General features: G+C 57.7%; 1 protein-coding gene across 3 annotated transcripts in view; it reads left to right on the top strand.

Annotated features, from left to right (window-relative positions):
• Positions 1-15,573, top strand: part of SH3PXD2A (SH3 and PX domains 2A) — a 232,854-nt gene that overhangs the window by 139,347 nt on the left and 77,934 nt on the right. For 2 of the 3 annotated variants that reach the window (XM_029244683.1, XM_029244684.1), the window contains one exon: positions 13,810-13,838. In XM_029244683.1, coding sequence (XP_029100516.1) covers positions 13,810-13,838 — 29 coding nt within the window. Of the gene's footprint in view, positions 1-10,851; positions 11,319-13,809; positions 13,839-15,573 lie in introns of those variants that run through there. The other variant, XM_029244685.1, reaches the window with a different exon arrangement.

The raw sequence follows: 15,573 nt of genomic DNA, 5'->3' as shown, positions 1-15,573 counted from the left end.
CCTGCCGAGCCCAGCATTCCCCAGACACCCTCCAGCCCATCCGCCACATTGCATTGTCAGGTTCTGCAGCCCAGAGGAGGAAGGTGATTTGCCTGAGGTCACCCAGAGAAACTGGATTTGCACCAGGTTTTTTGACTCAGAGCCCAGTGCTCTTCCCAGCACACGGAAACTCTCCCAGCTGATTTCCAGAGCATCCCGAGTGCTGGTGCGGAGAAGGGCACCTGGAGGCCCTTATGGAGACTTGAATGGGGGCCTGGCTGAGGGACCGGGGGGAAGGGCCGGCTGCTGGCTGCTCTGAATGGCTGGGGAAGTGGGAGCTGGGCTGTGGTCATGTCCGATTCAATTACAGAGGCAGGCTCCTGATTAGAGAAGCCTGCGCCTGCCAAGCCGACGAATTCGAAGCTAACAGCCGGGGTGCCCCGGCTCCCACCCCAAGCAGGAGGGGGCACCCATGAGGCCCACAGAGCCCTGCGACGCCTCAAGCAGGCGCCTCGGGAGCCAGAGGACACGGTTATCCCACGTTGGCCGCCACCCGGCATGCCTGGGTGGCGCCCTCGCTGTGCAGGGTTGTGGCCAGGAGAATCTTGGTGGGCAGGTGGGGGGCACTTCACGCCAGGGACAGGGAGAGATGGTGTCTTGTTTCGGAATCCTCCAGAAGCAGGTGTGGGGGAGAGGATTGAGCTCAGGCGGCTTACTAAGAGAAGATACCAGTGAGGGAGCGAGGGAAGGTGCGGGAGGCAAGGCAGCCGGAAGTGGTGCCTGGTTATCAACCAGCTACCCCGGGGGCGACCGGGGCTGACCGGGGCCACATCTCCCAAGGAACCTGTGGGGAGCCTGCGAAGAGCTCCCAGCCAGAGGGCTGCCTCGCCTGAGGGCAGGGCTGCTGGGACCTCCCCACCCTCCTGTGCTTTCTTTGCCCACCTCCAAATAGCAGGGGAGGGAGCTTTCCAAAAAGCCTGTCTGAGCCGACACCCACAGGGCTTTCCGCTGTGCTTAGGAGGTCTTCCGGGAGCTTCCCTGTGGCCTGCGCCTGGGGAGGCCTGGCCCTTGTTCCTGCCCCTGCCCCTGCCTCAGCCCTGGCCTCTGCCTTTCCGTCTGCCCCTCAGGCTCTCCCTTAATCCTCTCTTCCTGAGAGCCCTCCCTTTCTTTCTCCACTTCAGCACTCTGATTCCTTTCTTCACAGCTCTTAACCCAGTTTATCAATTGGCTTTATCCGGTTCTGTGCTGTCCTCCTCCGGGCAGGGGTGGGTCTTGTCTTACTCAGCGCTGTGATGGCAGGGCCTGGTGCGTAATAGGTGCTTGTCAAGGACAGAGGAGCCCCGGTGGTGCTGCAGGGGTCAGAGGAAAGAGCTGGCAGCTGCAGGGAAGGTGGGCCAGCACTACCCCTCCGCCGCCTGGGGCTCCGGGACTGCAGGCCTTTTGTCACTAAGCGCTGAGTTTCTGTAAGCAGAATGGAGACAACTGTGGTTGAGTCTGTTCAAGGCCCGAGGGCCGCTCTGGCTAAAGCCCTGAGGAGGGCCTGCGTGGAGGGGCCAGTCCCCTGCGGTCCTCTTCCTGGGAGGGCGGGCCCGGCCAGTGCACCAGGGTCAGTCATGGAGTATGAGATGGTCAAGCAGGCCCGGTGGAGATCAGACCAGGAGGGCAGGGGGGCCTTGGAGAGGCAGCCAGACCCCTGGGGGCCGGAGGTGGGCAGGGAAGGCAGCCTGGGGGAGCCAGGCCTCCACCTGGACTTGGATGCTGAGGGAGGGTTCAGAGACAGATAGGGAGGGAGAGGCCTGGACAGATGGAGGCTTCCAAGCAGGGGCATCAAGACAGGGGCGGGGGCTTTGGGGGGTGGGGCATGAGAAGGCTAGAAGGCCAAGAGCCTGAAAAGGTGGTGATGGTTCTCAGCACAGGGTTAGGAGTCAGCTGACACCCACTTTAAATCTGAGCTCTGCCACTGGGCTAGCAACTTAAGCATTTTGTGCCTCGATTTCCCCATCTGAAAAATGGGGATAATGATAGCACCTTCTTTTTGGAGTGGTCAAGAGAATTGCAGTAATATATACGAAGCACATCTCGCTGTGCCCGGCACATAGTCAACACCTCCTGAGCACACACGTGCCCTTGTTCTCAGACTTGGGCCCACAGGGCACACGGGCAAAGGAGGCAGTAAGGCACTGTGGTCCAGCTGGGGGAGCAGAGAGACACACTTGCTAGGGTGATGTCCCAGACAGAGGATGGAGCACAGGAGACCCAGGCCATCCTCACCAATGGACAGGGAATGCACCGAGTCATGAGGGTGGACTCTGCCCATCGAGACTGCTCGAGCCTTCTCATATTTTACACACATTAGCACCCGCACTTGCTGACCCATCTATAATGATCAGGGAAGACTTCCTGGAGGAAGTGGCATTTCCACTGGGCTTTACTGGGGGGGAAAGGAGGGGAGGGCTGCCTGGGGGACAGCTCAGGATTATACCGCCGTTCTGGCCAGCCCCTTGGAACCACCTGGCAGCCCTGAGCCTGGTTGCCAGGAGTCAGGGCTTTCGTGCACTCACTCAGCAAACACCAGTGGTGCCCAGCCCTACGCGAGGCCTGGGGAGACATCACAGTTCCGGCCTCACGGAGCCTACAGTGGAGAGGAGGAAGCAGCAAAGCCGCAATAGTGAGAGCTACGAAGGAAAAGCCAGGGTGCTGTGGCAGGCCCGGTTTGGGGGTATTGGGGGTCAGCACTGGGCTAGGAGCTGAAGGAAGGGAAGGAGAGAAAGTCAGAGGGAAGCAGAGCCCAGGACAGCATCAACCCAGCGTCACTGTCCCCAGAATTTATGAAAACTCCCCTGGGAGAGACAGCCTCTCTGGAGACTGTAAACCTGCCCCAGACAAAGCCAGGCCGTCCTCGGGCTGCAGACCCATGAAGGGTCACTTCCGCTGCAGAGCCTCCGAGAAGCAGCCAGGAGACGCGTCGGCCTCGGCGCTCTGGACGAGGGGCCGTTAGAACCAGAAGCCACAGTGCCTCTAAGCACAGGTGGTTGTGGACACTTGCCACGTGTCACAGCCAGGCTTCCTCTTCCCCGCAGCTGTGCTCACACCAGAGCTGATGCTGTGAAAAGGAAGTGTCTAGAACTCGGTGTCCTTTGGGTATTTTTGGCCCTGAGTCTTTGCCTTTGTTTTATCTTCCTCTTCCCCACCTATTCCTAATTTAGCTTATCTGTCTGAGCTTTACAGCCACAAGATGGTAAATGATTTGAGCACTAAACTAAGGCAGTTTGGGCTCACATGCTGTGTTACTTTGGGCAAGTGACATGCCCTCTCTGATCCTCTATTGCTCTTCTGTAAAATGGGGAAAATAAGAGAACTTACTACATAGGAACGTTATGAGGATAAAATGAGCTGATACGTGTCAAGGGCTTAGTTTGGTCCCCAGCATAATGTAAATGCTTGAAAAAATACACCATTCTTGTCAGTTATGATATTAGTGATAATAACAATAGCAGTAGCAATAATAGTAGCATGCCTCAGTCCCCCCCAGCTTTGGAAAAGGAGGGCACAGTCAGGGTACGGTGGCCTACCCCACTCCCTTCATGCCCCCGCCCCCAGTTCCCACCATGCTCTGGGGTCCAAGGGCTCACACCTGCTCCAGGGCCTCTGGGAACTTCTTGGTGACGTCATTACATGGCGGTGGCTGAAGGCAGTGGCCCGGGGCTGGCCCGCTGGGATCTGTAATGGGTGTCCTGGTAAACAGTGACTTTGCTGTAGTTGGAGCCAGGCTGACCCAGAGGAGAGAGAGCAGGTCCAGTGCTGACAGGAAGGCTGCTTGGAGGAGGGCTGGGGCAGGAAGCTGTTACCCAGGGCTCCCAGGCTGCCCCTCCTGCAGCGGGTAGGACGCAGGCCTACCTGGGGCCTGGAGCTGGAAGCCTCTTTGCAAAAGTCACATGGGGCCCGGTCTAATGCCCTGATTATTTCGGTCAAGGAAGCTGAGGCACAGAGAGGACTGCCATCCCCCAGGTCTCGTGAACCCTACGCTGGGTGGCTCAGTCTTTGAGGACCCCCCTTAGACCCTGTCTCTCACGTGCTGCTCAGGGAGCCAGTTGGCAGACCCTTGGGAAGCCTCCAGCTGCCCTGGGCCCAGGCTGGTCTGGGGGCACCCCAAGTTCACTGAGTACACTGGCCTGGTCAGAGAGCCCCTCTGCCCTGTATTTCCTCCTGCTGCGTGGCGTGCAGTAGCCACTTGCCCCTTCATGGAGCAGCTTCACTCTGTTGGCCACTTGGTCCAGCAGTGAGGAGGATCCAGGCTTGGCTGTCACTCCTTCCGACTGGAATCAATGGGGCCAAGGCCCCCGGGAAGCCTGGCAGCCACGAGGATTCCTGGGGCACATGAAAGGAATACAACCATTTAGATGGGGCTTGAACCGCTCAGCTCTGCCACCCCTGCACATGGTCTTGGTGAAGTGGCTTTACACCTCTGAGCCTGGGTTTCTTCATCTCTAATCGATATCCCAAGCCTTAGCCCTCCCCACTGGGGCCAGCCAGGCCAGTCTCCCCACATCCTTCCCGAGCTGCTCCTCCAGAAGCTCCTCCCTCACCAAGGTTAACTCCTGGGGCTGTGCAGAGCCCCATGACTGCAGTGAGGGATGGAGGCGTGAGCTAGAGGCTCACCTTTACCGAGCCTCGCTGTGCACCAGGTACTTACTACGTGTTAACTTGTTTTATCCTCCAGCAATCCAATTAGATGGGTGGAAATGCAGAGTGGAAATGAAGACAGAGAGACCCTAAATCTGTCTGGCAGAGCTGGGATTTTAACCCAGGCAGCTCCACACACATCCCCACGTGAGCCAAATAGACCCACCTGCCGGTGCCTGGCCCAGGCCGCTGGTCCAGACCGTGCTGTCGAGTACACTGTGGCGGTTTACATTACAATTTTAATTAAGACTAAAAATTTAGTTCTTGGGGAGTGCCCTGGTGGCCTAGTGGTTAGGATTCCGGGCTCTCACTGCCGGAGCCTGGGTTCAACCCCTGGTGGGGGTCTTGGGTCACACTAGTCATCTCTTAAGTACTTGACAGCCACGGTGGCTGGTGGCCACCACACTGGACAGTGCAGAGAGAGGCCACTTCCGCCGATGATCACAGAGAATCCTATTGCGCAGCTCCAGGTAGGGCACTACTGGGACACTCAGTGCCACTGGAGGTCAAAATCAGTGGGCTTTCTGGACAAGGTGCCCCTCCCCAGGCCTTAGAATGTTGTGAGACACAAGAGAGGGCGGGAGGGTGCGTGTGGTGGCCATAAGCACAGATAACCCTGAGTTTGCAGCCTTGCTTTCTCATTGCTAGCTGTGTGGCACCAGGCAAGTTACTTCACCTGTCTAAGCCTCATCTGTAAAATGGGCCTAAGGCACCTGCGTCAGAAACAACATAAAGCAGGTGTCAAGGGGCCTGGCATTTCTGGGTGCTCAGTGTTTACGCATTTGTGATGTAGAGTTTGGGAAAATCTGGGAGACGGTTCTCTCGCTGTCACAGGCGACCACACAAGCTCCAAGAGCCCAGGCCCTCCCAGGCAGTGCAAGTGGGCTAGGCGCCTGGGAGAAGCTTGGGGCCATGGTCTGAGCACACTTTCCCACAGAGGCTGAAGTAGGAACAAGCACAGCTGGGCCTTGGACGGGCTCCTGGGCCTCCGTGGGAAGCAGGAAGCCATTGGCCCAAGCTCCCAACTTTCCAACCCCAGCTCAAAATTAGGCCAGGGCTGGGGAGTGTCGGGCCCACCGCCAAGAAGCAGGCCGGAGATCTACTCAGCAGTAGGACCCTGGTGTCTGTCACACACACACACACACACACACACACACACACACACACACACACACCATCCCGCATTCCTTCCTGCCCCTGCACCTTTACTCACATCATCCCTTCCGTCCCAACTCTCCTTCCTGCCTCTGCTCTTTCTAAATATCCACCTTTCAAGGGTAGGTCTGCTGCCCCCCCCCTCCAGGTCTGCTGCCCTCCCCTCCAGGTCTGCTGCCCCCCCACTTCCAGGTCTGCTGCCCTCCCCCTTCCAGGCAGCCCTCTCCAATCGCCCCAGACCACTCTGACCACCCCTCTGGGGAATGCCTCTACAACATATCCTTTTGACCAGGCTTTGGGGCACCTGATCACAAGGTGACTTGTATATTTTCTTCTCCTGGGTGTTTGTCTTGTGTCTCCAACTAGACAGTGTGCTGTGTGAGAGCAGAACTGTGTTTCCCACCACTTCTGCCCAGACACAATGCTGGTTCTACACGGATGGATGCATGGATGCATGGATGGACGGACAGACAAATGCACTTGGAGAGAGACAGGGAAGGCCTCCAAACCTGGAACACCCTCCTTGCCCTTCTCTCCAGGGATTTCACGGTGGAACCCCATCACGGCACTTTGTCACTCCCCTTTCCACAGTTCCCCATCTTCCCTCTCCTCCTTGGACTGCTTGTCAGCCACATCTGGGTGGGATGCCTTGGAACACCAGGTGGGAACCCAGGCCTGAGCTGGCACCCCGAGCGAGAGAGCCAGGGTTTTATGAAGCCATGCTGGTGAGGGGCCAGTCAACACTGCCCCCACTCTGGCCGCCGTCCACGCTCCAAATCTAGCCCCTCTTGGGAACCCAGGCTGTTGGCCAGGGAGCCTCTCCACGTGCCCGATGCCATTCTAAGAGCTTCGCGCATTATCCCAGGTAAACCCCACAACAACAGCAAAGGTAGGAACTAATTTTATCCCTTTGACAAATGAAGGTACAGAGAGGTTAAGAAACTTGCCTCTGTCACAAAGTGGTAAGTGGCTGAAGCAGGCTCCACCCCGCTCACACTCTTAACCCTCTGCTGGAGGCCTGGACACGGTGGAGCCATCCCCGGGCTGGAGACACGCTCAGGACCTTTGCCATAGTGGTGAGTCCAGTCATGGTGAGGAGACAGACAGACAGACGGAGCTTTGTCCTTTTGCTGTGGATGGAGCAGCAGCAGAGCCCCTCTGGGATGTTCAGGAGACCAGCACGAGGCCTGGGAGGTTTCTGGGTCTCTGATCACCCTGGCTCGGGCCTCTCTGGGACACAGCTTCGGGGGTGCGCAGGAGGCGGGAGGAAACTCTTTCCTCCCCAGGAATTCAGCTTTTTCGCCCCAGGGCAGGAATTCCGGCCTCTCTGGACTGTCCACATGGTCACAATGGGGCCCATTCTCAGAACCCTGGAGAAAACAGCCCCTGCGGAGAAAGGACGGATTCTTGTTGGACACAAGGGCCCTCAGTGCCACAATTTAGATCAGGGCACAGATGGGGGCAAGGAACAGATTCATGCCCCCTCTGTCTGTCTTCCCTAGAGGCTGCTGCCCCTTGAGACCATTCCGTGCAAAGGCTCTCAAAAGCCAGAACGAAAACCCAGCTAGGGGCTAAGGGGGGTGGAAAACTGCTCCAGATTCTCCCGCCCTCAGCCCACTGGAAGCCCCTGCCCTCAGAGCCTCCCTGCTCGGCTTCTGGAGCGACAGGCTGTCTCAGTTTTGGTTTCACAGAGAGTGAACAGCCTGTGGGGACACTCAGAGGGGCCCCCTTATAGGGATGGGGAAACTGAGGGCTCGAGAGTTTGTTGGTGTTTCTAAACCTTTTGCTGCCATGGTGAGAAGTTTCACATCACAACCCAATACAGACAGACAGGTAGACAAGCAGGTAGACATCAGAAACCCAAGTTTCGCGAAACAGGATTTAAACTTAACCATGGGTGACTCCATCATTTTGTTCCTTCTACCTGTTAAAGATGCTTGTTGGAACCCACCAAGGTGATTTCAGAACTCACTAATGGGTCACAACCTGGCATTCAGAAAGCACTAGTTTGAAGTGACTTGCGCAGGTCCACCGGCCGCTGAGGGGCAGAGCCAGGCCCAGAACCCTGGTGGCTCTGTTGACATTTCAGGCTTAGAGCTGTCACAGCCTCTCTCCTGCCCTGCCCCCCTGGCTGTCCATCTCACCTCTTAAAAAACCTTTCTCCAGCGAGGCTCTGACCCCATCACTCCCTAATTCTGAAAACCTCCAGATTTCACAGCAGGACATCAAAGCCCTCCCCTTCCCCCCTCCCCTCCCCCAGCCTGGCCTTTCCCTGCCTGTCCCTCTGCTCACCAATGCTCCCCAGTAGTTCAACTCCTCCTCTTTGGAGTTACTTGTTCCTGCTTCTAGAACTTTCCCCTCTCTACCCTCTCCATGGACCCAAACCCCTCTGATCCTTCAAGGCTCAGCTCAAGGCTTCCTCCTCTAGGAAGCCACCTTGCATGTCCTACAGCCCTGGGATCTCTCTCTTCCCTGCACCTGGAGTGTAACGTCTCCTGTGACTCTCAGCATAGATTATCTCAGAATGTTACCTTTCTCACTGTGCTATGTAGTTTCATCCCCTAATTTAACCCCAAACTTGCAGGCCTTCTGCATGTCACATATTTCTCCCATGCCTGCACAGGCCCTCACGAGGCAGCCTCCAGCAAGAGCTAGAAAGTGCTTATTGGTTGATAACAGCAGTCAAAACCATCACTACATCACTATGTGAAGGGCTCCACATCACTCTCCTGGCCAAGGTTGCATACCATCACTCCCAGACCCCATATTTTAGGTACCGCCCACGTCCCCAAGACCACTTGGCTCTCAAGGTCACCCACAGCCATCTGGCAACCCGCGGTTCCCAGCGGCCGCAGCCCTGCAGACAGGCATCCCGGGCCAAGCAGCCAATGTCAGCCAGCAGACAGGAGGGTGAGAACATCAAGCTGGCAGTGCGTGCCTGTCCTCTTCTGCCAGGACACTCACTGATGGGAATGACAGTGCAGGGGAGAGGGACGGCAGGCAGTGGAGGGCATGGCCCTGTAGCACTCAGAATTCCACCTGGTGGGGACTCAGCCTCCTTCCACAGAGCAGCCCGGCCAGACTGGGCTTCCTTTCCTGGTCTCTCCCCTGCCTCAGGGGGTCTTCCTGGCTTTCCTCTCACTCCGGGAGCCCATGACCAGCAGGATGCCACCTCCTTTCCCCAGTGAGAGCCTGCTTCTCCGGCCTGTGCGTCCTCTCCTTGCAGCCCATTCCCTGGTGGACCTCTGCGTGGGGAGCCCTCTGGGTCAGGAGGCCCAGGCCTGGGCAAGCCACTTAAGCCCTCAGGACCTCAGTCTCCTCATCCATAAAATGGGTTAACACCACCTCTGCCTACTTCAGAGCACTGAAGGGCAAATGTCTGTTCAAGAAAGGGCAGAGGGAGGGGAAGCACGTGTAAAAACAGGTGGTCCAGACACAGGAACTGTTAAATGCCTTTCCTGCCCCCTCCCTGCAGCCTCTCCCTCTTTTCTGTCTCCAGCACCAGCCCCTTCGCTGGAATGTCCGGGGAAGGAGCACAGCATGTCTCACCAAGAGAAAAGAAAGGGAAAAAAAATTAAAAAGAAGAGAAAAGAAAAGGGAAGCTGACCTTTTTGGGTGCCATTAGCATGAACATCTCTTGGTTCGGGGCTCTGAGCATTTGCCGCTCCTTGGAGGTTAAACGAATCCCAATAAATGAGTCCAGAGCTTGCCAGTTCCTGTGGGTCAGTGTCACCCTGAAAACATGATTGTTTCCAGATGAGCCCTGTTCTAACATCGTGTGCACAACAGGCTTTCCCTAGGTGGACGGCACTAGACAGAGACCAATGCTGGGTTGGTGTCTGAAAGCCCAAAACTCTGCATAGGGGGGCTGGACTTGCCCCTGTGTGGCATTCTGCTGCCAGCAGCATGGCGGGGTCCTTAAGAAGAAGCCCCTTCCTTTGGTTTTAGGGGGTTCTGCAGGGTCCGAGTTCAAACGGGCCTTTGGCATTTGGGTAACAACAGAGATGGGGTCTGGTCCAGGCGTGAAAGAATAATAATTTCTATAGCATTTTCTGTGCTGGGCACTATGTGAACCCCCTTTATGAGTGCTGTATGTTTCATCTTCCCCAAATCCTAATGGGTTGGTAGAGTTATTATCCTCTTTCTACAGACAGAGAAATAGAGGCTCGAGAGGTAAAGGGAGTAGCTCGGGATGACCACCCAGCTAGCAAGTAGCAGAGAGTTGAACTGGAGGCTGTCTGCTTCCAGCGCCTGTCCTCACCCCGCAGGCCGCATCACCCTAAGAGGAAGGGCCAAGAGATGAACTGTTTATATCACGTGGGGGCGGGGGAGGCCTCAGGAGTCCCTATTTAAATGGGGGAAGGGTGTGATGCTGGGTTGGAGGAACCCCGTCCCTTTCCCCCAGCCAGGCCTGACCTGTGGACCATCTGGTGACCAACTATCCTGGTTTGTCTGCAACCTTCCCAGTTCGAGCCCTGAAAGTCCCATGTCCCAGTTTGCCCAGGATGGTTGGTCACTGTGGTCTTGGTCACCCCTGGACCAGTTGCAGAGAAGGCTGAGTGGCCTGATGGAGCTGTGTCAGGACAGCCTGGGAGGCCTTTCCAATTACATTAGCTTCTGGTAGCACTAGAGGGAGACGCTAGCCCTCGCCTCCCCTCCCTTTCTCCTTCCTGTGACTCCCTGGGAGATAGTGATTGCAGCAGCCAGTCGAAAGCAGGCTACACCGTGACCTACCAGGAGTGGAATCCCCAGCGGTATAGGGGCTGTCAGCACCACCTCCAGGCAAGAGCTGAGCAAGGAGGGGAGGTGGGAAGGGGGTCTTGAGTGGTTCAGGACCTGGACTCTGACAGACAGCCTGCTGTCCTGCCCAGGCCAGGACTGATTGCAGGGCAGCAGGAGGTGGGCATGCCAGAAGGGAGAGCCCTGCCTTTCCCCCTCACCATGCCCTGGTATGTGAGGGATGGGGGAGTCCCAGCCACTGGATACCTAAGCTGCTTCTCATACTCAGCGGCTAAAAATACGCAATGGCTTTGCTAAAAGGTGCCCAACGGAAACCTACAGGAGGTTTCCTATTAGGGCCGCGCCTGCTCGGGCTGGAGGCCGGATGCTATGCCTGCCATTCCGACCACCCAGTCCCAGCCTGGTACCTCCCCCCTGCCAGGGCCTCAGCCTCCACTCCATTAACCCATGTGCTTCTCAGGCCCCCAGGGCCTTGCGTTGCCCTCCCTCCCCTGCACCCACTGGGCAAGGCCCGGGTCCTCGGCCACCCAATCGCAGCCTCACCTACTCACTGTGTGACCTTGAACAGGTTGTCTAGCTTCTCTAAGCTTTGCTGTCCTCACCTGCAAAACAAGGAGACCACAGGATCCAGAAGCCCTTGGTGGGAAGGGCTCGCGCTCTGGTTGAAGAAGAGGCCAGCCAGGACATTTGTCTGGAAGCTCATTGTGCTCACCGAGCGGAAATGTTTCTTAGGCGTGGCTGGGGTCCTGCTGGAGATTATGGTACAGTGACTGCAGTGCCCCTTGGTACAACTCCTGCCTACCTGTCAGGGTTGTAGTGACTGGGCAGAGACTCTGCTGGACCCCAGGCTCTCAGCCAACACTGGCCCAGCCTCGGGACCCCCAGCGGGTAGATGCAGACACTGTGTTAGGTCAGGTCGCGATGGGGCCCCACGTCTGAATTTGTAACTGGCTCTCCAGGTGAACCTGTTGAATGACCAGGTCGAGAGTCGCTGACGGGGCCTGGCACAGAGCAGGCCCTCGGCCCCTGTGAACTATGTCCCTCGCCTACTCCTGAGCCTTAGCGGGCTTCCCTGTCACACGGTAATGACCTGCCCATCTCCGCTCTGGGGCTGTTGACAAGCTCAAAGAGAATCCTGGGCAGCTGCAGCTGCACAAACGGGGAGAAGATGGCGAGGAAGCCACCCCCCGTCTGGACTGCTGGCAGCCAGGGGTTGGGCAGTGAGCCATTGTGGTCCCCGGCCCAGAGGCTTCTCCTGCAAGACCAGAAGGAAAATGGTGGGGCAGGGGAGGGCAGTTCCCCCTTGCCCTCCACTCTCTGCCCTTCCCCAGGCCCCACTCTGCAAAAAAGCCTGGGGAACAAATTCTCTCCTTGGGAGATGCAAGTCTGCTAGGCAGGACATAGCCTCCGTACAATGTTCTCCTCCTCACTGGGAATTCTTCCCACAGTAGAGCTTCAACCGGCACAGCCAGGCACTCCGGACAGTCTCTCCCCGTCTCCCTTCTGCCCCAGGGAGGTGACCCTGGCTCAGGCTTTCCTGGACTGCCAGATCGAGGATGGGGGCAGATGGGAACTCTCCCACCTGCCTTTTGGAGGCAACAGATTCAACAGGTTCCCCTTTCCCCCCATCCTTGTTACAGTATCATTCGGGCAGGTGGGCTTATGAACCACAGCCCTTGCCCAGCTTGGATGACCTTGGGCAGTGGCTGAACCTCTGTTTCCTCATCCGCAAAATGGGGATGATAGGACCTCCATAGTGAGGATGTGAGGATTGATAGAGGCTTGAAATACCAAGGAGGTTCTCAAACAGGGCGGCTGGTAAGGGGAAGGTATCAGAAATGCGTGTTCCGGGCCTCAGCCCCAGCATTCCGACTCACTGGTTTCTGTGTCCAAAGTTTGGGAAACAGAAGCCTCGGAGAGGGGGATCCCCTCATCCTTGGCTGTGGAGGCAGATCACCTTGGAGCTTAACAAATGCCTCCAAAGCCCAGGCCACCCCCCAGATTCATAGGATGGGAATCTCGGTGAGTGTCCATGAGGGTGACTCCCTTCCCTGTGAACCTGCTGCCCTTTCCTCCAAGAGACCCCCTCTTTCCAGCTGGCAGACCTAGCTGGCCGGTTGGCATATTTTCTTTGATCCCAGGGGAAACGGAAGGCATTTCCTCTAGTCTCCACATTGATCACCAGCCAGCCCCACCTGAGCACTTAACAGACCTCCAGCATCGTAGAGGCTCCCCTGAGGATTGGCGGATGAAGGGGTGCTGGGAGGGGCCAAGGGCAGTGGGGGCAGGACTTGGGAAGTAGCTTGCTGCTGAGTCTGGGTTAAATCCTTGATGCAGGGCAAGGAAGGCTCAGGCTGGGGCAGCTCAGGGCACGTAAAGCTGTCGAGTGCCTCAGGACACCAAACAGTTATTGTCAGTGACAGGATTTGAATCCAGTGCTCACTTAGAAGCTCAACCTTTGTTCCTGTCCATGCAGTATACTCTGCCTCACCTCTACCGAATCCCAGGTTCCCAGCCTGAGCTTTTCTGGTCAACATTCAACCTACAGCCCCTATTTATCCATCACTTATGCCAGGCCAAGGGATGCAGTGGGAGGGAACAAGCCACAGTGTGACCTCAGGGAGCCTTGGGTCTAGGATGGGGGCAGACTTTAATCAAAGGGTCACACAAACCTGTAATTACGCAGAGGCCAGCAGAGGGAGGATGTCGGGAAAGACAGGTTGAGGAGGTGACATTTCAGTCGTGACTTTAAAGGCTGAGTGAGCAAGAGCAAGCAATGTAAACAACTGGGAGGGGAAGCGCTGCAGGGGAGGGGAGCGGGCTCCCGGCGCGGGGCAGGACCTGGGTTCTAGCGACCACCCCCGGGGCCTCAGTTTCCCTATTAACGAAGTGGGTGGAAACGTGCCTCACCCTCCCCCATCGGAGGACGGACGGGGGAAGGTGCCTGGGAAAGGACACGAGCGGCCCACCGAGCCCATCCAGTTGGGCCGGGGCGGGGCAGGGGTGCTCGCTGCGGGCGGCGGGGAGGGGCGTGGAGGGGCAGGCGGACCGCGCCTGGAGGCCGGGCTGGCTGGGACCCGCGGGCAGGCGCGGCGCGCAGTGCGTGCGGCTGCGGAGCGCGCGGCTCGCCGGCCGCCGGCATCACATGAGCATCCGGCCCGTGGGTGCCCGGCAGCCGCAGCCCTGCAGCCCAGCGGCCGCGCGCCTCCGCACGACCCTAACCATGTCTGTCTGTTGTTGCTTCTTTTTCAGGGACTATGGCAGTTCCAAGAGGAAATCAGGTAAGGGAGCCTCCGGGCGTTCTTCCCTCCAGCCTCCCCTCCCGCTTCGTGCACGCGCCGCTCCGACCCTGCGGAGGACTTTCTGGGGGCTTGTTCTCGCCCGCCTGCCCTGTGGTCCTGTGGGCCAGGGTACTCCCTGTGGTTGCCCCCCTCCTCAGTCCACGCCCCCTAAGACCTCTGGTACTCGCGCCTCCTCCTCGCACCGCGCCCCTCGGGCTCTCCCGGTGGGGGTGGGAGCGGGTGCATGGGGAGTGTGGGGATGCCTGTGAAGGGCCTAAGCCCCCGCGACGTGTGCAGCCGGATCCTCCTCCTGGGCCTGCGGGGCCAACTCCTGGGCACCGCTGTGGTTTCTCCCTCGGTCCTTCCCGCGGTGCGGCAGCGATGGAAGGGTTAATAGAAACGAGAGGCTGGGTTTTCGCCGTGGGAAGGTGAGATCCAGCACCGAAAAGGGGCGGAGGGGAAGGGAGGGGAGTCGTGCTGCAGAGACTGGGTTTTTAACGGCTGCAGCGCAGACCTTCCCCTCCTTCCCCAACTCTGAGCGCGCTCTCCACCGTGACGGGGTGGAGGCTCTGCCCGATGGGAGGCCACCGACCCACCCTGGCATCGGGCCAGCAGGTGCTGGGCTCACTCCGAGTTTGCGAAGCGGGTGGAGACGGGGAGCGTCGGGGCAGGTCCTTGGACGCTGGACGCTGTGTGCTGGGCGCAGTCGGCTGGGGTCAGAGGAGGATTCTCTCTGGGTGGGGGAGGAGGGACTAGGCGAATGCCAGCACGTGGGCGGGGTGCAGTTAATTGGGAGAGGGTGGCCCCTTGTACTTAGGGCCGCGTGTACTGGGAGCTGGGGCGGGGAAGGGAATGCAGCGATCTGTGTGGGCTTGTGTGTTGTCCGTATTTATGGGGGTGGTGAGTTATGGGGGTGCGCAACCATCTGGGGCTCTGGCCTTGGGGATGTGGGAAGTGTGTATGAACACCTGGCTTACATTAATGGCTCACGTTGTAGGGAGATACTTGTGTCCAGGTGCTTTGAACTGTGGATCAGAAGAGGTCTGTGTGCCTGTGTGTGATGGATGGGCTGTGAATTGGAATAGTTGTGATTGCATGGTGCGTTTCTGAGTGTGGGTCCGTATGTTTTGTGTGTATAAGTGCTTGCTTATATATTCACTGGGATGAGGAAAGATGTGTCCTGGCTTACATATGGGGGGAACATGTGTGTACAGGGGGTTGTGTGTGTTCATGTGGGGCTTCGTAGTTGTGTGCTCTTGAGGGTATGTTTACTTGTTTGGGTGTGTGTGTGCCAGTGTGTTAGGATGTATCCAGTTGTGGGTTGGTGTGTGTTTGTGTCTAGTTGTGGGATGAGACTGCGTGTGCACACATGCCTGTCACCTGGGGAGGGGTGCTTCAGGTATGCCCGCCCCTGGTGCAGAACAGCATTTCCTCCATGAACGGGGTGAGGCTGCCTCATGAACTTGAGGAAGTGCAGCATCTCCTCAGCTGTCACTTGCAGCCCGAGCCATAGATGGGGGAACCTGGAAGGAGGGGCAAACATGGGATTGCGTTCTGTCACACCGCTCTCCCCAAGAAACTTGCCCTGGGTCTCAGAGGTGTAGTGGCTGGTTGAGCCTGGGCTCAGATTCTTTTTTTATAAATTTATTTATTTTTGGCTGCGTTGGGTCTTCGCTGCTGCACGCGGGCTTTCTCTCGTTGCAGCGAGGGGGGCTACTCTTCCTTGTGGTGCGCG

Source organism: Monodon monoceros, unplaced genomic scaffold (assembly GCF_005190385.1).
Source record: "Monodon monoceros isolate NGI ecotype Baffin Bay Population unplaced genomic scaffold, NGI_Narwhal_1 Super_Scaffold_4, whole genome shotgun sequence".
NCBI classification, from domain to species: Eukaryota; Metazoa; Chordata; class Mammalia; order Artiodactyla; family Monodontidae; genus Monodon; species Monodon monoceros.
Note: the sequence above shows the minus strand (reverse complement) of the source record. Positions and strands in the feature narration are given on the sequence as shown.